The sequence below is a fragment of the Podarcis liolepis genome, assembly GCF_965112155.1.
Source record: "Podarcis liolepis genome assembly, chromosome: 15".
In the NCBI taxonomy this organism is placed as follows: domain Eukaryota; kingdom Metazoa; phylum Chordata; class Lepidosauria; order Squamata; family Lacertidae; genus Podarcis; species Podarcis liolepis.
Genome location: NC_139566.1, coordinates 5363929 through 5387086, shown reverse-complemented (window position 1 = coordinate 5387086; position 23158 = coordinate 5363929). Strand labels below are relative to the sequence as shown.

Sequence of the window (23158 nt, the reverse complement as noted above, 5' to 3'; positions counted from 1 at the left end):
GCATCAGAAGCACCAGGAACCAGGAACCCACCCCGATAATGACCAGATCTGCTTCACAGTTCAGAAGGTGAAGGAACCTCTGAGATGCTTTTGCATTTTGCAGCGATGATTCTGCTCCCTCTGCATAGTATGTACAATTTTTTGCTCTTTAAATAGGATCTCTTTAAAAGTTTCTTTTCACATCAGTTGCTTATGTTCAGGAAAACCTCAAGAAACAGCTGGCGTTTTATGTGATTTACATAAAAACAAGTAGAATTAGTTTTTAAAACAATACACACAATAAAGTTAGGTTTAAAAACAAGACAGAATAACTCCTAAGGCAGGGAGAGGCTTTCACCCAGGCAGGAAAACTTGTAAAAACAAAAATGTCTCCAATAGTTTTCAGAAAAATCATTTAAATATTCATAGTTTGTTATATCTAATACGGCTTCAGTAAATGTATATTTTTTGAACATGTTATATCTTTCTATCATCTATCTATCTATCTGTCTATCATGATATGTTATTGATTAACAAAAAAGTGCAAAGATAACAAAAAAAGAGAAAACAAAGAATAAAAAATGTAAACCACAAAGCCTGGGAGGAGAAAAGTACAATGCAAAGATTCCCTTTGCAAATAATAAAGATATATAAAAATAAAAGTATTATCCACCTGTGCATTCTTTCATTGTTAAGAATAAATGTACTGCAAAGGCTTACATGAGCCAGACATTTACATATGCAGTTCCGAGTGACCATGTGCCTCAGTATTTATGTAAGAATTAAAGTAATGCCCAACAGATAGATAGATGATAGATAGATAGATCATTGGAACTCTGCTGTTTAGATATTTTCACTTTATGAAAAATTTTTCAAGAAGGACAGTTTGCAAAACCCTTGAATACCTGCAGTCCAAATCATTATAGCTTAATTTTTTATAGCTTATTAAAATCAGAATATTTGTGTTCTTACATTCCCATTTTTAAAGCAAAAAAAGAAAAGTGTGCTACAAGCATTCCACCTTACCTACGGCATTAAGTAAAGCTTTGCTTGGATGCCTCAAGTAATGGTTAAAGAATAGGCATGCCTGCCGTTAAAATGCATGAAATTGACAGTCGCCAAAGACCCACGGTCCAAAATTTGTGATGTGAATTAATAATACCAATGCCGGTTGTATAACACATGCGTATTTGTGAACAATTTTGCAAGCAATTTCCCATAACATAACGTAGCTTTGTTTTCACATTGTTTTCACTAATAGCAGCACACTTTTTGGTTGGACAGCTACCCTGAAATATTCAGAGTAATGTGAATTTTGTAGGAATGCTGTGTTTCAATCTGCTTATATTTTCAGGAAGCACAAATTAGGTTGGTTCCCATTAAAATGAAAGCTGAACAAACTTCTCTCCCATCCAAAACCTTCAGCAGAGTCTTGACAAATAGCAAGATGTGCTTCAATTAAACGATGAGTGCCATTTCTTTTAACTTGGCAAAAAACCCCACATATTTAATTCTATATAGTACAATCTACTGATTCAGTTTCAATAATCAGTAAAGCATATTTATCTCTGCGCACATTGAATAAATATTTGAAGTTTCGTATTTGGAACCTGGTTTAGGAACTTGATTGGCATGTCTCCTTCCCTAAGGAGCAAAAAGGAGGTTGGTTTTCTTTTTGCAGCTCTCAGTTGATAAAGTTTCTTAAGCACATTTGTTTGGCAGAGCAATTGCTCCCCACAAGAAATCTGCTTAGAATTACAGTAGTTGCTAATTATTGAACGTAAAAATTTTACGTTTTAGCACTGCATCTCATTTTAGGGGGTAAAACATACATTTTGCCATTATTTTTGTGACCGACAACATTTAGCTTGGTAAGGCTACGTTTGATGAAGAAGCATTTCGGAAGACCTGATAATATTAATTTTTCCTTCTGAAAATGTCAAGTAATGCTGAATTAGCAGCAGCAGCAGCAGCAGGAAATAATTAATAATAATAAATATAACTGCAAGTGCATGGCAATTATTTTACTTACCAAGCAAAGCTAAATTATATTAATTTAGCCTAAATATCTTTTGCATTCTCAAGTTATGTTACAACTTTTCAGCACCCCTCACTTTCGGAAGTTGAAAAATTCAACACATCTGACAGAAATCAATTTTTGTGTGTGCATTCTTTTATTGAGGTTTAGTAATCCTGTATCTTACCCCCCACCCCATCAAGTGACAACCCAGACAGGGGCAGGTAAAGGGGGAAGCAGCAAACAGGTCTGTCATATGCACCCTATTTTAAAAGAAATGTTTTATAGTCATGGGTCGGTCATCTTGGTTTTCTGTTTAGTGGGACCAACCAAATAGGACCAACCACACATCCCTTTGCTTCCCCGCTGCAGCTGCTGGATCACAGGGGATCACCGAAATCCCTCAGACGCTGGCAAGGATCTCAGCATCTCCTGGCGCCACTGTCAACATCAGCTGCAACATTCCAGAAGGGACTTTTGTGTCGGTAGTGAGCTGGTACAAAGAGGAACAGGAAGGGAGACTGCATAAGATTGCAGAGAATTTTACCGCTCAAAAACCAGGAGCAAAATCCCCAAGCCAAGTGAATCTGACCCGACACAATGTCCAGGGAAGAGATTCTGGGGTGTATTACTGTGCTGGAGCTATCGCTCAGAAATTCACCTTCCTGAGTGGGGTGAGGCTGATCGTCTTAGGTGAGTGGCTCAGCAGATGTCAAATGCTCTTGTTGTTTATTTAATATACACCCAGTCCACTTGCAAACCTGCCATAGGCCCCTAGCAAGTTTCAAACAACAGCACACTAATAACTGCCCAATATCTTCTCAAGTGAAGACCCACAAAATAATTGAGTTTCTCCCTAACACCTTTTAGTTAATCCTTTCCCAGCTTTGTTATCTGCTGCACCTGCCTGCCTGCCTGGCTTCTTGCCGCAGATATATTTAAAGACATTTGTATTTGTTTGTCCTAATCTGTTAAGCATTCTGCTCCCCAAAACTTATCTTCTGTTAATTTTGCTTTGTGGGTCTCTCTCCACCCTGCTCCAATCCATGTCTGGACAAAGCTTCCACTTCTTTAAACAAACCCTCTTGCCTTTTTCGTTTTTAGCTTTTGTTAATACAAATACAGTCGTACCTTGGAAGTCGAACGGAATCCATTCTGGAAGTCCGTTCGTCTTCCAAAACGTTTGGAAACCAAGGTGCAGCTTCTGATTGGCTGCAGGAAGCTCCTGCAGCTAATTGGAAGCCACGGAAGACCCGTCAGACATTCGGGTTCCGAAGAACGTTTGAAAACCGGAACAGTCACTTCCGGGTTTGCGGCATTCTGGAGCCAAAACGTTCAAGAACTTAGCTGTTTGAAAACCAAGGTACGACTGTACTACTAGTAGATATTGGGAGGGCAAGGCTTAAGCAACTATGGCTTAGATTTAATTTAGGGTCTGTGGCATTTGCTTTATTTATTTATTATTGCATTTACACCCCAACCTGTGAGGGAGGCTAAGCTGAGACCGGCCCCAAGCAAGCTTCCTGAGTGGAGATTTGAACCCAGGTCTCTTCCAGGCCCTAGTCCAGCTCTCTAACTCCTGCAAAGGTCATTGGGATGGCTGTTTATCGGGTCTAGTTTGTTGAGGAGCCATGTCACCCCCATGAAACCTACGAGAGGGATTAATTAAAGATCTGAGGAGCCATTCTCATGCGATTCTCCTTCTCTCCTAGGTCCTTCTGGGCCAAGACTTTCCCTCCTTGCTCCTTCCGCTGCAGAAGACACGGAGCTCTCCCACCACCTTCCCCTCCTCTGCCTCCTGATTGACGCAAACCCTGATGAGGATACTTTCTCCTGGGATATTGGTGGGGAAACCTCTCAGGACCGGAAGGATGGTGACGTGATTGATGGGGAAGGAGCCTTCAACATTTGGAGTCTGAAACTGATTCCTCCAGAGAGATGGAGCCAAGGGATGGCTTATTCCTGTTCAGACCAGGAGAAAAGAAACATCAGTGCAGTGGTCCCTTCGAACACAGTGTCGGCAGGTAGAGTGATATGAGTTTGTGAGGTCAGACTGTATGATGATGATGATGATGATGATGATGATGATAGTTGTTGTTGTTGTTTGTTATTTATGCCCCGCCCATCTGGCTGGGTTTCCCCAGCCACTCTGGGCAGCTCCCAACTGAACATTAAAAACACAACATAGCATTAAATATTAAAAACTTCCCAAAACAGGGCTGCCTTCAGATGTCTTTTAAAAGTAAGATAGTTGTTTATCCCCTTGACATCTGATGGGAGGGCGTTCCACAGAGCGGGAGCCACTACCAAGAAGGCCCTCTGCCTGGTTCCCTGCAACCTCACTTCTCACAGTGAGGGAACCACCAGAAGGCCCTTGGAGGTGGACCTCAGTGTCTGGGCTGAAAGATGGGGGTAGAGACGCTCCTTCAGGTATACAGGACCGAGGCAGTATAGTGATGAGAGCAAGTTTGTCAAACCAGTCCCTTCATCTGGGCAGTGGTTGTGGCTCACACCACAATTAGTGTAACCAAATATTTTGCTCTGTGCCATACAATGAGTGAATGTACCTTCCCATCCCCTCACCTGCCTGCTAGGTAGGTGAACCATTGCAAGAAATGTTGGTTCCTCACAAGATGGAAAACCCGCTAGACGAAAGGGTTTTCCATTTTGGAGGTGCTTCGCAAAACAAATTTCCTATGGGCTTGCTTCGCAAGACGAAAATGTCTTGCGAGTTCCTGCGGTTCCCCCCCCTTTCCCCCTCCTTTTTTCCAAGCCGCTAAGCTGCTTATCAGCTGATCCTAAGCCGCTTAACAGCTGATCCGCTAAGCCGCTTATCAGCTGATCCGCTAAGCCGCTTAACAGCTGATCCGCTAAGCCGCTAAGCTGCTTATCAGCTGATCCGCTAAGCCACTTATCAGCTGATCCGCTAAGCCGCTTATCAGCTGATCCGCTAAGCCGCTTAACAGCTGATCCTCTAAGCCGCTAAGCTGCTTATCAGCTGATCCGCTAAGCCACTTACCAGCTGATCCGCTAAGCCCGCTAAGCCGCTAATAGCGCTAATCCGCTAAGCCGCTAATGGGCTTGCTTCGCAAGACGAAAAAACCGCTAGATGAAGAGACTCGCGGAACGGAACTTTTTCGTCTTGCGAGGCACCACTGTATTGTATTGTATTGTATTGTATTGTATTGTATTGTATTGTATTGTATTGTATTGTACATATGTGCAAATATAACCAGATATCCTGACGACACCAAAGTCTCCACTGACCTTCATTCCAAGGAAACCTCTCACCTCTCAGAGGTTGGGGTGGCATGCAACAGTATGATATAATGGGTAATTCAATCTGTCTGTCATGCAGGGCACAAAAATACTATTCAAACAGAAATAAATATTATTGCAAGAGTAGGAAAGTGCAAGCGCTGCAGTACCTGGAAGCACATCATCATCTGTGGATGCAGGTGTGTTACGATGTAATATCGCTCTTCCAGACCATTTTCCAGGGCATGTTGTGTTACACAAGCACACCCTTTTATGGTTAGAATTTGAAGATAGCGTAGAGCTTCTAGCAGTGCCATCAGGGCAAGAATCTGAGGCACAAGTCTAGGCGCCTCAGCGGTCTGTGAAGGGGTCCCCAAATAGAAGACAGATGGCTTACACACACACACACACACACACATTTTAAAGGAAATTAAGTACAGTGGTACCTCAGGTTACAGAAGCTTCAGGTTACAGACTCCACTAACCCAGAAATAGTACCTCCGGATAAGAACTTTGCTTCAGGATGAGAACAGAAATAGAGCTGTGGCGGCGCAGTGGCAGCGGGAGACTCCATAAGTTAAAGTGGTACCTCAGGTTAAGAACAATTTCAGGTTAAGAACGGAACCTCCAGAACGAATTAAGTTCTTAACCCGAGGTACCACTGTAATCCACAATCCCCGTAAGACCCCAGCGCTACCGTCCATCTCAAGCTGCCAAGAGACACCAACCTATATCTTTATTTTATTTTTGTTACTTACAAATCACCCTTCCTCCAGAATAGCTGGGGGGGGGCATTGTCACAACAATATACTAAAATCAAAATACTGAAAATAAAATAAAAAGCATATTCAGACTAATCGTTAAAAAAAGAAAACCACTGATTCACATTGCTACCGATGGCTAAACATCTCATAATCTCAAACTGTGCAAGTTTGGATGTGTTAAAAATGTCGTTCACGCTGACATCTGAAGACCAACAAGGTTCGAGAAAGGCAGAATTCTATGGGGGAGACTGTTCCAGAGTCAGGGCCACAAAGAGAGCCCTTTTAGGTGTTCCCTCGCCGCAAATTGTGGCAGGGACTATAAGTGGACTCGGGGTTGTCATTATGGAACTCAGTAGGGAAGAGAAAGGTGGAGGCAATGCTGGGATTAGTTGGCTCTGATTGTCACTGGCTCTGGCGCCACCTGCTGGTGGCCTCCCTTCCTTCCGCCCTACCAGTCTCAGTGAGAACCTGGGTCCATGGGTTACTCAGCTTAACACTGCTGTTTCTCTGTGTTCTTCTTTTATCAGGAACCTGCTTCCTTACATTGTATTATAGAGTCCCCTGCTTAGCCATCCTCCTGTGGATCCCGCCGCTGGTCCTCTGCTTCAGAAAACGTTTGGGCAGAGGTAATTATGTGTTTGCAAGCGGGATAGCGAGTAATTGGGAAAATGCAGAAGAGCTAGGGGTGAACCAATGGAGGAAAAACCCGAAAAATATTATAATTTTAGAATATCTAGCTATGAAAATACACAAAATGAAAGGGTATAAGGTCAGTGAGAAGGAGGAGGATTGGTCTGAGAAGATATTGGATTATTTGGGCAGGTTTGAACAATCTGAGGCAATTAAAATGTTAAAAGTTAAATAAACGTTGTGGAGGGAGGAGTGTCAATGTATATAGAATTGAACATATGGTTGATTTGAATATGTTATCATTGATTATGTATACCCAATGTATCAGCCGCCTGGTGGGGTTTCACTGTTTGTGTTTTGGTTGTTGGTAAAAAAAAAATAATAATTTAAAAAAGAAAAAGAAAAAGCGGGACTGCATTGAACCCAGCCAATTGAAGCCTTTTATGCCTCCTTGGGAACCCAGAAGCACCAGCAAACCAAGGATCAAAGAGGGAGACCCTATAGGAAACTGCTGGTGGGGAGAAGGGCAGGTGAACCCCATAGAATTCAGTGGGTTATATAATTATTATTATTATTATTTATTTATACCCCGCCCATCTGGCTGGGCTTCCCCAGCCACTCTGGGCGGCTTCCAAAAGAATATTAAAATACTATAATGCATCAAACATTAAAAGCTTCCCGAAACAGGGCTGCCTTCAGATGTCTTCTAAAAGCCTGGTAGTTGTTGTTCTCTTTGACATCTGGTGGGAGGGTGTTCCACAGGGAAGGCGCCACTACCGAGAAGGCCCTCTGCCTGGTTCCCTGTAACTTAGCTTCTCGCAGTGAGGGAACCGCCAGAAGGCCCTTCGGAGCTGGACCTCAGTGTCCGGGTAGAACGATGGGGGTGGAGATGCTCCTTCAGGTATACTGGACCAAGGCCGTTTCTTTCTCTTCACTGGCTGACATGGGAGAGGAGGGGGAAGACAGCTAAGGTTGCAATATTCTGGTCTCAGATGTGCAGCATTAGCAAAGAGGGTCTCAGATCTGACCCCCCCTCCTACTGTTGCAGGAACTTCCAACTCTCCGTCCCGGTCAGAGATTTGACATCAGTCGGGCTAAAATGGAGTTGGGGAGGGGTTTGCAGGAGTGGGGAGTTGCAAACAAAGAAACAACTTGGATCTGAAGTACAGCGGTACCTTGGTTCCCAAACGGCTTAGTTGTTGAACAAATCAGCTCCTGAACGCCGCAAACCCGGAAGTGAGTGTTCCGGTTTGCGAACGTTTTTTGGAACGTCCAACGCAGCTTCCGGTTGAGTGCAGGAAGCTGCACCTTGGTTTTCGAACGGTTTCAGGAGTCAAACGGACTCCCAGAATGGATTAAGTTTGACAATCAATGTACCACTGTATGTCCAAAGCGGTCCAGGGGGTGTATAAATAATAAATTATTAAATTATTATTATTATCTCAAGAACCACTCAAAACCTCTCCAGGTGATTTCTCATCCTTCGTTCCTAACAAAGCATCTCTCTGGAATCTGGCTTTTGACCTTTCTGTTTTCTGTTCCAAGCTGAATAGGTCACAGCAGCTAAGAAGAAACATGGAGTCTGCAGCAGGAAGGTGGAGAAGTAGGAAAGGAGATTCCTGAATTTAACACCCTTTGCTAACCTGTTCTCTATTATTTCTTTCTAGATTAGTTTGCTTCTTATTGTATAACATGTTGGAAAACCTTTAATAAAATTGTAAAAAATATAAAATGTGTTTTATTAGGATCATTACTATTATGGTGGTTTTTACTAGTTTATTTTGTTATTTTTCTCTTTTTCCTTCTTCCTTTCCTTTTTTATGCATTGTTCTCTATTATTTCTTTCATGATCAGTTTGTTTTTAATTGTATAATATGTTGGAAAACCTTTAATAAAATTGATTGTAAAAAAGAGAAATCATTCTGAATGATGGACTCCCAGGGAAATTTTTGTAAATTTTTGAGGAAGGGAGACTCCTTTAATTTGTGTTTCTCTCAGTTTATCCCTTTCTCAATCTTCAGTTCCCACTTCTCTAAATTTCCACATCAGATTGTGAGTCTTGAAAATAAATCAGCATTTTGGTGCAAATTTCTCCTAATATACATAGGTTAGAATGCAATTTTGCCTAATATGCACATAATTATTTTTTACAAAGCAATATACTGGAATATGTTTGCCACAGAATACTCATTCTGAATTTGTAGAATGATGATGATGATGATTTATTATTTATACCCCACCCCAGTTTCCCCAGCCACTCTGGGCAGCTCCCAACCAAATATTAAAAACACAATACTGTACAGCATTAAACATTAAAAACTTCCCTAAACAGGGAATGTGTGTTTCAGTCTGATTTTCATCTTGTTGAATGTTTCAAGTAATGTTTTTAGCTGTTTTTACTCACACTTTTTATTATTATTCTTTTTGTAAACTGCTTCGAGGTTCTTTACAATCAAACAGGCACAGAAGTTTTATGAAATCAATAAATAAAACAAACCTTTCAGTAATAGCTTCATTTTTATGTGTATTTTTTATCTTTTTAATTTTCAGACCAAATCAATATTTATCTGCATAAGAAAATGCATTGCAAAATTAATGTTAAGTATAAATATGAATTAACTCCCCCTCTACCCTGTGTAGCAGGAACCCCCCCACCCCAATCATTCTGTTTGTACAAACTTCACACACACTCACACTCACACACTACATACGCCACATTTCTCTTATGAATTCATAGAAAATCAACCATACATCGGATTTGCACTGTTCCATTTTTATTTTAATATCAAAGGGGGGTGCTTGGTTTCTGGTCAGCCATAATCTCTTCAGCATACCAGCACATCCACAGGAGCCCTGCCCAGTTGCTATGTCAACCCTGATAATCCCAGACAGAAGACAATCAAAATCACAAAGAACAGTGGATTCACCACAGGCTGAAACAAAGGACAATGATCAGATCTTCCCTCTGGGGGCAGGAAACTGCAAACTCCCCATTGTCACCTGGAAAGTACTCATGGGGAGGGGGAAAGGAGGAACCAGCCAGGTGACAGGACACTCAGGTTACCACCACAACTCCTCCCTCAACCCCTCCTTTCTGTAATGTATGCATGATGTCAACCCCTTCTGTAATGTATGCATGATGTCAACCCCTCCTTTCTGTAATGTATGCATGATGTTTCTGGGGGTGGGCTTGACCTAGAGGAGGGGAATTTCAAAAGTTTTTATAAGGTCTTGCAGCCCATTGTTCTGGGTCTTTTCCTCTCTCTTGCAAGTGAAGGAAATACCCTGTTGCAACAGTTCAATAAAGGCCAAGCCTACAGGCTGCTGTTTTGCTCCAAGTTATCCTGGTTGGTGTCTTTGTTTTGTCCAAGAGAGCCCTCGGATTTTTCCGTTAACAGTTGGCGACCACGAAGGGACACTTGGTTCTCCTGTAAAGGTGAGAGGGGAGATAGAAGGGATCGGGCGCCACTGGGCAACCTTAGCCCAGGGATCCTTCTTCCTCTCCCTGCCTCCTCTTTGCGGGCGGTAATCAATCGTCACCAAAAGCTCAACCAGGGGAGCAAAGGCGAGGTCAAGCCGGCTAAAAAGAAAAGGATCCTGGGATTTGCGGGGGACATCTTCGAACGTGAGTATGGTTTGAAGTAAATGCATTGGGAGGGGGGTGGAAAAGTAACGACCCCACGACAGCCAGACTTTCCTTCTTTCATTTCTGGCGTAGCCCCTCGGAGTCGGCCGGGTGCGCTCTAACTTTACCCTTTTCTAACCCGATTCTCCCCTTCGGAAAGTGGCCAGGGAGATCGCGGAACTTTACTGTGTGGCGCATACCTCTCGGAGTCGTCTGGGTACGCCAAAACCTTTCTCTTTCTCTCCCCTCAATTTCTTACACGGTGTGTGGCCGGGGAAATTGTGGTACCTTTTGCTGTTTTCCGATGTTCCCCCCCGGGGTCGTCCAGGAACATCTTAATCTCTCTATCTCTTTTCTCCCCCGTTTTCCGTCTTGGAATTGAGTCCGGGAAAGCGTGGCTCTTTTACTGTTTCTCTGACATCCCTCTCTCGGAGTCGTCCAGGGGAGTCTTTCAAGTATTCTCTTACTCTCCACCTACCCTAACTATGCAAATGAAGCTTCCCCTCCTGCCTGGTGACCTTTGTTAGGGATGACCTGGGTATGTGAGAACACAAGGTCGTTTGCTCCCCTTTCAAAACTTTGTTTTCTCGGACCCCCAATCTGGCACTGCACAGCGCAGGCGTCCAGTAGGGAGCCCAAACTTAGTCTCAAAGGCTAGGCAGGAGGCTGTTGTGGAGGGTAGAAGGGGAGGTTCACAATTGGGGCCCCACACTAGGATTAGTCTTGAAAACAGTACTGTGGTTTAGGTTTCCGGGCAGAGACCCGTGGTTTAGGTTTCCGGGCAGAGACCCGTGGTTTAGGTTTCCGGGCAGAGACCCGTGGTTTAGGTTTCCGGGCAGAGACCCGTGGTTTAGGTTTCCGGGCAGAGACCCGTGGTTTAGGTTTCCGGGCAGAGACCCGTGGTTTAGGCTTCCGGGCAGCGACCCGTGGTTTAGGTTTCCGTTCAGGCTTGAGGTTTTTAGCAAATAGCTCGTGGTTAAGAAACAAGTAGGGATTGCGCTAAGTCAAGGATATCCCAAATACTGAAAGAATCTTTCTTCTACCCCTTTCTTTCCTCCCTTGTGTGTGTGTTTCCACTCTTTCTGTCTTTAGCGTACTTCGTTAACGAAAAAACCCCCCAATAATAACATATGAGAGAATGAGAGCTCACTAAACACCCTAGCTGGACTCCTCCTGGCAACAAAGCTTCCATGAAGCCTTTTGCCCCAGAGAGGACTCTAATATGCCCCTCCAGCTTGTCATCTCCAATTAGAGAAAAAATAAAAAAAAATAAAGGGGCAAAATGGTCTTTCCAAGTACAAAGTACGAGACCGTTGTAACTTTTAGTGGGTGGCTTAGGCCCACCACCTAGAACCCAGGGCACAGTGGCCACCTCAGGGATCCTTCAACAAAATCAGGGTGTGAACTCTTAGGGAGAGCTGGACACATCAAATTTATGTTGTTAAACTATAATCTAAAGCTAGAACATGAAACTGTAAACTTAATGGTGCTCAGAGGCAAAAAAAAAAAAGGAAAAAAAAAGAATAAGAGATGTACTCAAAGATTCAGGAATATTTCAAGGGTTTGTATTTACATTGGCCTTGGCATCCACAGACTGTTCTTAAATGCACATAGTTTTAAATTGCAAGCTTGCTTCAAAATTTTAAATCTAAGGAAGCCATGTTGCGCCTTATCGATCTTAAACAAAACAAAATGGAGAATGGAGTGTGCAAATGTTTGTTATTTGAGAGAGGCTCTAAAAGAGAGTTTCCCTCCCAAGTGGTGAAATCCTGTACACGTGCTACTTGTGTTCTGAAAGGGGGATTACCCCACCTCTTTCTTCTAGTTTTAAGTGAGGAGGGTGATTTTAAGTCTAATGGTAAATGATGTTTTATTGTAACTTTTGAGTTTGCTCCAGTCTATTTTGGAAGGAGAAGTTAACCAAATGTTTCTGCTGCAAAAGCCTAGTTGAGCACAACTGCTCTCTCAAGCTAAAATGCAGTGTATGTATTTCATTAAGCGTATGCCTATAAAAGTATGGTGTTCATTCTAAGAAAAAATATTTGAGTCCAGTTTCAACTTTGATTTGGTTGGACAGAAGAGTTATTGTAAGGCTCCTGATATCAGTCTCTATAAGACTTCATGGCCTCTTTTGTTAGAAAATGCCCCCCTCCCCCTTGTTTCACTCTGCCTCTTTCAGTTGGTTTCTCCCTTCTTACTTCTGTGCTAGGTAAATTTACTCCCGAGTAAGCTTCCTTTAAAGGAAACTGCAAAGAGGGGAGGGGGCAACACTTGTGTATTCCCTTTAAAAAAATCAAATCTAGGGCTGCTTTAACTGTGCTTTATAAGAGATCCTCTCAGGAGTATAGATGTTTCCTTTCCCAGCTGTAAATCTGTACTTAAATGTGTATGCCTCTTTGGTAGTACAAATCTTGCTGTGAAATCTTGCTGTGAACCCTATATTTTGGAGGGTTGGACTAGATGACCCCAGGGTCCCTTTCAACTCTCCCAATTTGTGGCTGTGTGGAAGACCATGTGTCTGCAAGCATTGGAAGGAAATTCTTAAATTCTGGTGTGGTAATGGAGTTGAAATTCAGCCTAGCTTTGCTCTTTAGTTTTAAAAGGTGAGAGGTGAAGCCCAACTGGTAATATCAAGCATTTGAGTGATTACAGTGTTTATCATTTTGTCTACTATTTAAAAATCAGACTTAAAAGTCTACTCAAAGTTTAAGCACATACAAATGAATAATCAAGTAGAATTAGCCTTGACCATTCCTGTAAATAAAGGGCAGGAAATAATAATATTAATAATAATAATAATATTTTTTGTCTGCAAATGGTAAGGCTGAAATGGCTGAGAAGTTTAAAAAAAGAAAAAAATCCTATGAATTCTAACTCTGGCCATTTTTACTCATAAATAAGAGAGCGGTTGATTGTTCCGCGAATGGCCAGAAGGATATTAGCCCTTTCCTGTACATAAAGGAAGCAGTCTCAGTTTGCTTGGGCTGAAATTGCTAGCTTTGGTGAATACTTAAATTGCTGAGTTTCTCTTTTTTGTTTAAAATCAAACCCTGTTTTCAAAATCTACTCCTTACCCTTCCTTTCCCTTATTCAAATGGTAATTTAGCCAAAGGATGCAACATTTTCAATAGTATAAAAGGTTTGCTGAGACATGAACTCTGCACATGCACAGAGGCTAGATCAGCTAAAGAAGAGAGAGAGAGGAAGGGGGGAACTGTAAGGGGGGAGAGGAAACTTGGAACCATTGAGGAACCATTGAGGGAAATCACCCTTAATCTGTCTTTGCTCCAGGGGCTACAAGACAAAAGGCTAAAAAAAACAAAACAAAAAAAAACCAAAAAAACCACAACAGAAATAAAAAAAACACCAAAAAAACTAGCCCATCGAAAGTCAAGAGCTTTCCAGGTTCCAAATCTTAACATGCCAAATTCTTTTCGCAGGTAAATATCAAAGCATTCCCCCCCTCAATGGGAATTTTAGGAACAGCATTTCCTGACAAGCTTCTCACATGAAATAATTTTCCCTTTTAACAGGATATGTGAACCCCGATAACAAAGTGTTTGTCCCTTTTTCCTCCCACAGCAACTTTCTTTCTGTTCTGTGAAACAAGTCTGAATCCCTGCTATATTAGTAACTTCAATCTCTTTGTGGCCTTGACACTTTTTTTTAAGTTACAAATAATCTGTTTTCATTTATTTAATCCGTTTCTCCATGATGTCTATGAAGTTAATCGAAGCACAACCAAACATTGTTTGTGGAATGGTACTTGTTTACCTTCGGCCTGAGCATTTCTTATTAATTCTGTCATTTTGGCTAGTGCAAGGTACCTGCACAACTTTAAATTGCTATTCATTTTTCTTGGTATTAACTCATTTCCCAGTATTCCGCTATTAACATTACAGTTGTTGTTGTCACATCATTTGGGATGTTAAAATGCCAAAACAGGTTACTTCAGGTTACTTCAAGTTTCTATTAATTGCGTGTCTTAGCATTTATTTATTTTTGGTTCCTCATAGGTAATTTTGTGTCTGTGTGTTCTACTTTGGGGACATGTTCATCACATGTTGAAAGTCAGTTCCATGAAGTTCTTTTATCAGATAGCACATGGTGAATTTAAAGTTTTTCCCCCATGGTTTTCCCATTTTTTTCCAGTCTAGTAGTAATCTGCGTGGTTTTGATAATATATTTAATAATAATTCTTTTCTAAATCTGATGTCTTTGTGTCAAGTTTGTTTTCATCTGACTGGTAATCTAATTTTTTGCTTCCTTTTGTATTTTTTAACCTTTGTATTTTTTACAGTTCTCTTTCTATACATGTGGAGTAATTTTTATTTTATAATATGAAAAGAACAACAACAAAAAAAAAACTAAGTGAAGGAAAGCAAACAAACTTAGCAGATAATAACAGTAATTATGTGGAAATGTGATAATAATATTGAAATGAATAAAATGCTTAATGTGCTAAGATTGTTATTATTTGCAGCTTCCCATGGAAACTGGAGGACATCCTTTTTGCCTTTTTGCCCCTTCCTTCTCTAACTGTGTTTAAGTCCCCAAACCCTGCCCCTTACAGGATATCACTTCTACAGATGTGCAATGATGAAAACCAGCAACAACCCCTCATGGCTAAGGGGAGGAGTTGAATTGCAAGGACATTTTCTCACTTTTGAACCTTAAGACTGTGCTCCAGGATTCAAAAGATACATGCATAAAAGATCACAATTGTGTCAAGATATGTAACTGATATTTAATTAGTTTGTTTTGTATTATGTGTTATTATGTAAGAATGTTGAAATGTGTCTGACAGTGTGATTTCCACAAAGGGGGGCAATTTTTGTGTGTAATTGTTTTTATGTTTAATGTCTTATTGCTTACACACCAATGGAGAATTCTCATGCATTTTATACTTTCTAATAGCTCGCACTATTGTGTAGTCCAATGTTTAGATCAACTTATAACCACATTTAATTGTTCCACCTGGCACTCTGCCAACTTTCCCTATCCATTTTAAAATGTGTTAAACCTCATTTTGCCAAGGACAATCTTCTGGATCCATAAAACACCAGGTACATGAAGGTGCATATGCTTTGGTTTAGCAGGAATGATCCCTTATAGAGTTAAATTGACTTATTTGGACAACTGCCCTTGTTAAGAATGGTTTTCTTTTAACAGATTGGTTTCAAGAGTTGAGAACCATGGGGCACATAAATTCAAATTGGACTCAGTTTGAATTGGGCAAGTGTATCCAGGCTGCAATTAGCTCTTTGATCCTTAAAGTGCAAGTGAGCAACTCCCATGACTGCAAGACCAGAGCCTGTAATAATAATAAGGAATCCCATGGATTTTGGCCAAGGCAAAGACATTTCTCTCAGGACGTGTCCGAAACCTGTGCCAGCTGTGGTGGGTACCAGGCTACATGATAAATATGAAAGCCCTAAGTGGATTCACCACGGATTGCCACTACTGCGACACCATGCCGATGTGAGACCACAGAAGAGCTACCTTGACACCTGAGAACACAAAAATGGCGGGGGGGGGGGGAAGCAAACTGCACTTTTCAGTCATTAGTGGACCTTCCTGCCTAAATGTAAAGCATAGATCACTATTGAGAAAATATTTCTTCCAAGGTGCTAGAATACCACAAGTAACTGAGCAGTGCACTGTTACACCATTATATTTCCATGCAAATATCCTTAAAGTAGCATGATATCCAAGTCCCTTTCAGGTTCACATGGACACACACATCTGGGACGGAGAATACCAGGTTATTATTTACCACCTTAAATTGTGCGGAGAAAAGGATTGCAAAGTAGCCACCTTTGCAATCTTATCTCCGAAGGGGGGAACTGTAGCAGGAACCCCCCCACCCCAATCATTCTGTTTGTACAAACTTCACACACACTCACACTCACACACTACATACGCCACATTTCTCTTATGAATTCATAGAAAATCAACCATACATCGGATTTGCACTGTTCCATTTTTATTTTAATATCAAAGGGGGGTGCTTGGTTTCTGGTCAGCCATAATCTCTTCAGCATACCAGCACATCCACAGGAGCCCTGCCCAGTTGCTATGTCAACCCTGATAATCCCAGACAGAAGACAATCAAAATCACAAAGAACAGTGGATTCACCACAGGCTGAAACAAAGGACAATGATCAGATCTTCCCTCTGGGGGCAGGAAACTGCAAACTCCCCATTGTCACCTGGAAAGTACTCATGGGGAGGGGGAAAGGAGGAACCAGCCAGGTGACAGGACACTCAGGTTACCACCACAACTCCTCCCTCAACCCCTCCTTTCTGTAATGTATGCATGATGTCAACCCCTTCTGTAATGTATGCATGATGTCAACCCCTCCTTTCTGTAATGTATGCATGATGTTTCTGGGGGTGGGCTTGACCTAGAGGAGGGGAATTTCAAAAGTTTTTATAAGGTCTTGCAGCCCATTGTTCTGGGTCTTTTCCTCTCTCTTGCAAGTGAAGGAAATACCCTGTTGCAACAGTTCAATAAAGGCCAAGCCTACAGGCTGCTGTTTTGCTCCAAGTTATCCTGGTTGGTGTCTTTGTTTTGTCCAAGAGAGCCCTCGGATTTTTCCGTTAACACCTGGAACACTATTTCAGAATTCTTTTCCTGCACACGTTACCCTAATACATGTATGTTTATTTTATTTTTATTTTGCACACGTTACATGAGAGGAGAACCGCATTGCAAAATTGGGGTTCAAATGCAAATTTCAAACAATGGCTAGGTGTAGTTTGCAGATTGCTTTGGGAAGTGCAAATCAGTTCAGTTCCACTTTAAATGCAAACTGGATCAAGTCTCTCCCCCCTTTCTCTCTCCTAGGTTTTGTTTAGGAGAGAGGCAGAACGTTTTCCCCCTGTGGCAGAGCAGGGAAAACAATTCAACAATTCAAGTTGACTTAGCAGGCCATTGTAAGCTACGAGGGGTCCTTCCTGCCCAGTCAGACTACCAACATTTCATTACTGTTACAAACAGCATCGAAGCCAAAGCCACACAAACTTCTGCAAAAATTTCCTGTTTTTATCGATTTTGCAAATGAAGAAAATAGGCTCAGGGGTGTCAAAACCAACCAGAGCAGAAAGATTGAGTCAGGAGGGTGCTGGGTGCTTTTTTCTTAACCAGAGTTACCTCTGAGATGCACACCCAGGGATTTTGTGTGTCTGTGGTCTCTTGAAGCTGCAGAGGTGGCCAGCCAGCTACTACCTAAATATAGCTCTCAAAGAGAAAGCTTTTAGTTTGATTTCCTCCTGTCTTTTTTTATCTATGGAGAGGGGTACTGAGGATAAATGTGCCCCTGGGTATCTCCAGGGAAGCCTAGCCAAAAGATAAAGCTCTTGGCCTTTTGTAGAGCCTAGACTAGGATTTAACTGACCTGGTTAAACTTGCAGCTTCTGGCACCAAAGAAATAATAACAATAACAAAAATAATGTTACTTTTAGGGACGCGGGAGGCACTGTGGGTTAAACCACAGAGCCTAGGGCTTGCCGATCAGAAGGTCAGCGGTTCGGATCCCTGTGATGGGGTGAGCTCCCGTTGCTCGGTCTCTGCTCCTGCCCACCTAGCAGTTCGAAAGCATGTCAAAGTGCAAGTAGATAAATAGGTACTGCCCCACCGGGAAGGTAAACGGCGTTTCCGTGCGCTGCTCTGGTTCGCCAGAAGCGGCTTAGTCATGCTGGCCACATGACCCGGAAGCTGTACGCCGGCTCCCTCGGCCAATAAAGAGAGCTGAGCGTCGCAACCCCAGAGTCGGCCACGACTGGACCTAATGGTCAGGGGTCCCTTTACCTTTACTAATGTTACTTTTATGGGTACCAAGCATAAAAACTCCTGGATCTATCTGACTGTAGTGTGAAAGGTTTTGTCAACTCAGGAATGGGCTACTGTGCCTGCAGATTTCATTCACTTCTGCCAAAAGGGAAATAAATGCCATAGACATGTTTTGCAAGAGAAAAGGTGTTTCGGGTTCAATATTTGGCGTCCTCCAGGCCAAAGTAATGTCCTGTGCCTGAAACCCTGGAGAGATGCTGCCAGTCAGTGTAGACAGCACTGCGCTAGATAGGTCTGGCTTAGCAGAAAGCAAGCTCCTGTGCTTCCTATAAATCAGGATGGAAATGTGCTGCCAGAGTTTCAGCCTGGACCCGAAGGCAGTGTGTCCATTTTTTAAAGGGTAAGATGTGTCATGCAGACATTTTGCCATTGCATATACATTTAGGCAATAACAGGGCATTGAATAAAGCAGGGAGTGCTGTTAGGGGGCTTTCTGGGAGTGGTTCCTCCCTGTTGACCTTTCTCATTTATTTTTTTACATATAATTTTTATTATTTTCTTTTTTAACACAATATTTCCAACATTACAACAGCAAATAAAAATACTCTTTGCTCTGCTGAGCTCGTGACTTCCCTCTACTCCTTCAACTTTTTTTTGTTTTCAAGTCTTTATGTCGCACTTTAAAACCTCCACTCCTGACCTTTATATCCTAATAATAATAATAATAATAATAATAATAATAATAATAATAATTTATTTATACCCCGCCCATCAGACTGGGTCTCCTCAGCCACTCTGGGTGGCTTCCAACCAAATATAAAAAACAATAAACAGGGCCTCCTTCAGGTGTCTTTTAAAAGTAAAATAGTTGTACTAGTTATAAAATAGTTGTAAAATAGTTGTTATAGTCAACTCTGTCTCTTTGGTCTAGAAAGTTATAAAATGTTTTAGGTTTCATTGCAGGATTTATTTCAATCCAGCTAGTGTCTTCACATTTTTGCCACAATTATTCATATACCCAATAAATTTACTCCAGCCTCTTTGAAACTTTTGGTCGTCTTGGTTCCGGATTCTACCGGTCAGCTTGGCTAATTCCACATCGTCCATCATCTTCGTCTGCCACTCCTCAATCGTTGGCAATTCCTGCACTTTCCACTTTTCAGCTAATAAAGTTCTTGCTGCCGTCGTGGCGTACAGAAATACCGTAGTCTTAGCAATTTCCTCTCCCATCAAACCCAGCAAAAGTGCTCCTGGCTTTTTGGGGAAGGTATATCTAAGCATCTTTTTTAGCTCGTTATAGATCAATTCCCAGAATGCTTTTACTTTATCACAAGCCCTGCTGACCTTTCTCAATGGCCCCCATCACCCCACTGCAACGCCCACATGAAGGTGGTTCTCTGGCAAGAAGCTGGTGTTACATTAAACCTTTTCCACTGAAGCTGCTGCACATTTGATGTGGGCTCTGGACTTCTGGCTGCTGCCGCTACTTTCAGCAATGTTGTTGACCACATACCTTGTTTTGTCCTCCGCAGGTAAGATTTATTCTGCTGCTTTTGCCCAACTCTTAAAACCTGAGAAAGCGATTGAGTTGAATATTTTTTATAGACTCTGAAACTTTCTGTAGTTTTGGTAAAACATTTCCCACTTTTTCCTTAAATGTGCATCTGATTTCTAATGTTTCCATCACAGGGCAATGTAGAGATCCTTGAGCGGTGTTTTATCTTTTTGTGGGAAAAGACTGGGGAGCAAACCTGCAGCCGTTAACGGTCCTTGTGGGTTTTCCTCTCCACAGTTCTTCCAGCCTACCTTTCATTCCTGTATCCAACGCAGAGGTTCCAGTTTGTGGGTATTGGAGAGTCGGCACAGATTCCGTGCACTTCTGCCGAAAAAATTGAGGACGGCGGATTATCATTCAGTTGGTATAAAAGAAGAGAAAGCAGATTTCCAGTTTTAGTCAAACGTTGTAACGATGGAGAAACTGGGGACAGATTTGTCTGCAGAGCTAAATCTTACAGTCAAAACTCAACGCTGGAGATCTTGAATGTCCAGAGGTCGGATTCTGGCATATATTTCTGTGTCACAACAAATTATAATGTCAGCAAAGGATTATGCCTACTGGTTGTTGGAGGTAAGAGATTAGGTCTGAGATTTACACTAGAACCACTCAGTGGGGCAGTTAAATTAGTATTTGTTCTCAAGATCATCTCATACGTTGCAGGCAAGGCTGTTGTTGAATTCTAGCCCTGCTCTTACATATTTCATCCTGTCACAAAATACCAGGAACCAGCCTCGTTCGGCCTCCATTGGCACCAAGAATCTCATGGAGGGTCTGCCACAGCCCTCAACTGCTCGGCTGTTTCCTACGATTCTCTCTAAGAAACTGCTCTGGCCTTTGCAGGAGCAAAACACTAGCCCAGCCCTTCCCCATAGCATTTAAGGGGGCCTCACCCCAAACCTCCTGACGAAGATACAGCTTTCCTAGAAGAATTGAGAAAGGCAATTCCATCCTAGGGATCCTTAGGAATGGATAAAAATTATAATAATCATAATTGCATGACACAAATATCTCATGCAAGCCACAATTGGGATACTGTGTACAGTTCCAGTTACCTCACCCGAAAAGGGATATTGTAGAGCCAGTAAATGTTCAGAAGACGATGGAGGAGGAGAGTTTGGTGCTTTTTAGTTTTTAGAAAGGGCAAATAAGAGGAGGCAGGATAGAGGTGGATGAAATTATGCAATGATGAATCTCTCCTCTCCCTGTTTTTTTGTCATCAGACAGTTATACCCCGAGCACCCGGCTGATGCTTTTAAAACCCTCTAAGCAAGGGCCGTCTTCCCAGCTGCAAAACCAGCTTGCTTGCGTGGTCCATGGAGCGTGCAACTTAGTCCGGGTTTCCTGGGACGTCCCGGGAGCTCTCCCTCATGAGGCCTGGACCCTTTTAGCAAAAAACAACAGTGGATCCTTAACCTTTGTCAGTCTCCTTCGCTTCCCCATGGAATTACACAGCAGTGGGGGAAATATCACCTGCGAAGTCAGGTTCAACTCCTCCAGCGCCAGCGTGAAAAGGACCGCCATGTTCAATGCATGTGAGTGATGCGTTGTTGACTTCTGTCGACAGCAGAAATTCCTGAGTAAGCAACGCTGGGTTTTTTTAAAAATATATTCTTTCTCTCCTTTTTTGAAAGCTTCTTCCACAGACGATAACGGGAACTGCCAAGTCTACACAGTGTTCTTTGCTGTCGTCGGTGTGTTGGCATCACTGCTCATCTTCCTGAGTTTTATTTGGATACGAATTGGCCCAGGTAATATGAGGAGCTACACCCCGGGAAAGAACCATGACAATATGCCCTATGTCAGTGTCTCTTTACGCAGAGGGGAAAAGGAAATTTTGCTGCCTGTAGTGGACAAGGCAGCCAGGGCTTCCCGCTATTTGTTTTATGTTTTAATTAGCAAGATATATATCACTTAATCAACAAAAATCAGTTGTATGAAACAGTGCAAAATGTGCATAAGAAAATACTGTAAAAATCAAATATTAAATTTGTGTATGTGTGTATCAGGGTGGTCCAACCACTTTTTGGCAGCCCTCGACAACATTCAAGGGGGGGGGGAATCTTAAAGCCTTTTTTAAAAGTGTGTCATGTGTTGTTAATGATAGCACATACATCTGTTTGTGTGTTAAATTTGTTTAATAATAAAATATAGTAAAACTGTTTTGCTCCCGAAGGGTGTCACACCAAGATCTCTGAACCTCCTCCTTCAGAGGAAATACAGGTAAGGGCTCTTTTTAAAATATAGATGGGGGATAGGAATGGGGAATAAATTTGATTCCGTTTGCATTAAATTCAGAACTATCAGATTTGCACTTTCTGAAACACTATGAGAACTGAAACACAGCCAACCTTTGAAGTTTGCACTTCCACAAATTTTGCCCATATTTTGCAGTGTAGCTCTCTGTAATGAGTATGAGTTACTCGTGCGTAAACTGCCGCCTTTCTAGGCTTAATTGCCTTGGTTAGACCGTCCTGACTGCGCAGCCCATCTCCACGTGGCTGCCTCAGTCGCTAGCAGAATCTGTCTGTGGGCGTTTCTTAAACCTTTTTCAGCATAGAAGCTGTCTGACTCCTAGTCGCCTCCTCCTCTCACTGCGCGGGAGTCTTCTGCGCAGGGAGGGCGTGGGTAGTGGAGGACCTGTGCTCTCCTCACTGATGTCCAGAGAAGAATCCCTCCGCTTCTCCCATTTGCCCCCCTTTATCCCTGGTGTTGCGCTGATTTCCTTCCTCCTCTACCGAGCTGCTTCTCCCCCTGGTGCTGGGTCCTTCGCCAGCAGAATCTGGGAGCCTCCCCTTCGCCTCTCGCTCTGATGTCAGTTCCCTGACACTCTCCATCCAGACAGTGTTCACAAAAATGAATATATTTATGAAAATAATGTACAAAAATGCATCCCATTAGGGATAATTACTTGAGAAAATCTGTTCATGAGTCAAAAGTGCATACAAAATGGAATCTGCACTAAAATGTTGTATGGTTTTCTTGAAGCTTTTTTAAATAAAAAACCCCCTCAAATTGCTGCATAAATAATAATCATTATTATTTATACCCAGCCCATCTGGCTAGGTTTCCCCAGCCACTCTGGGCTAAGGTTACCAGATTTTTTTCAATGAATCCGGGGGCACTTATTGTTCGCTACATACATGTGAATGCTGAGAAAGCTGTAAATCCGGGTACTGTCCCCAGGCAACAGGGACGTCTGGTAACCTTACTCTGGGCAGCTCCCAACAGAATTAATGATAATAATATTAATAAAGTGATAAAACATCAGACACTAAAAGCTTCCCTAGATGTGGAGAACTGTATTTAAAACTGGAAAAATAAGAAAGGGAGACAGAGAGGTCTGGATGCTTCTCAAATGGCCAAAAAGGCGTTGAATTTAAGCCATCAAGCAACTAACAGCCCTCTCCTCCAAATTTTATAACAGGATGAAATTTCCTATGGCCAACTGGTCTTTCAGGCAAGACCTAAGATGTGAGGAAGAGAAGACCAACAGTGCAAGGGAAGAAATGAAAGGCCAGCTACGTGATGGTGT

General features: G+C 42.2%; 3 protein-coding genes across 5 annotated transcripts in view; 2 read left to right on the top strand and 1 right to left on the bottom strand.

The window, feature by feature from the left end:
* Positions 1 to 23158, bottom strand: part of LOC310694277 (uncharacterized protein) — a 160976-nt gene that overhangs the window by 25378 nt on the left and 112440 nt on the right. For 2 of the 3 annotated variants that reach the window (XR_014519590.1, XR_014519591.1), the window contains exon 1: positions 32 to 138. The exons of the other annotated variant lie outside the window; for it this stretch is intronic. The gene's annotated coding sequence lies outside the window, so the exon portion shown is untranslated. Of the gene's footprint in view, positions 1 to 31; positions 139 to 23158 lie in introns of those variants that run through there. 3 annotated transcript variants of the gene reach the window in all.
* Positions 11 to 9157, top strand: LOC310694279 (uncharacterized protein). The gene is made up of 5 exons (XM_083477380.1): positions 11 to 127; positions 2369 to 2689; positions 3709 to 4020; positions 6546 to 6644; positions 8194 to 9157. The coding sequence occupies exons 1-5, from the start codon at positions 85 to 87 to the stop codon at positions 8199 to 8201; spliced, it is 783 nt and encodes a 260-aa protein (XP_083333506.1). The 5' UTR covers positions 11 to 84; the 3' UTR covers positions 8202 to 9157.
* On the top strand, positions 19027 to 23134 carry LOC310693900 (uncharacterized protein). The gene is made up of 6 exons (XM_083476292.1): positions 19027 to 19600; positions 19861 to 20196; positions 20847 to 21158; positions 21258 to 21374; positions 21800 to 21846; positions 23051 to 23134. The coding sequence occupies exons 1-6, from the start codon at positions 19522 to 19524 to the stop codon at positions 23099 to 23101; spliced, it is 942 nt and encodes a 313-aa protein (XP_083332418.1). The 5' UTR covers positions 19027 to 19521; the 3' UTR covers positions 23102 to 23134.

Coding starts and splice junctions, on each gene's coding strand:
- LOC310694279 (XM_083477380.1), top strand. CDS start 85: ATGCTTTTGCATTTTGCAGCGATGATTCTGCTCCCTCTGCATA. Junction 128..2,368: donor GATTCTGCTCCCTCTGCATA/GTATGTACAATT, acceptor TCCCCGCTGCAG/CTGCTGGATCACAGGGGATC. Junction 2,690..3,708: donor GGTGAGGCTGATCGTCTTAG/GTGAGTGGCTCA, acceptor CTTCTCTCCTAG/GTCCTTCTGGGCCAAGACTT.
- LOC310693900 (XM_083476292.1), top strand. CDS start 19,522: ATGTGGGCTCTGGACTTCTGGCTGCTGCCGCTACTTTCAGCAATGTTG. Junction 20,197..20,846: donor ATGCCTACTGGTTGTTGGAG/GTAAGAGATTAG, acceptor TTTTGTCATCAG/ACAGTTATACCCCGAGCACC. Junction 21,847..23,050: donor CTCCTTCAGAGGAAATACAG/GTAAGGGCTCTT, acceptor ATTTTATAACAG/GATGAAATTTCCTATGGCCA.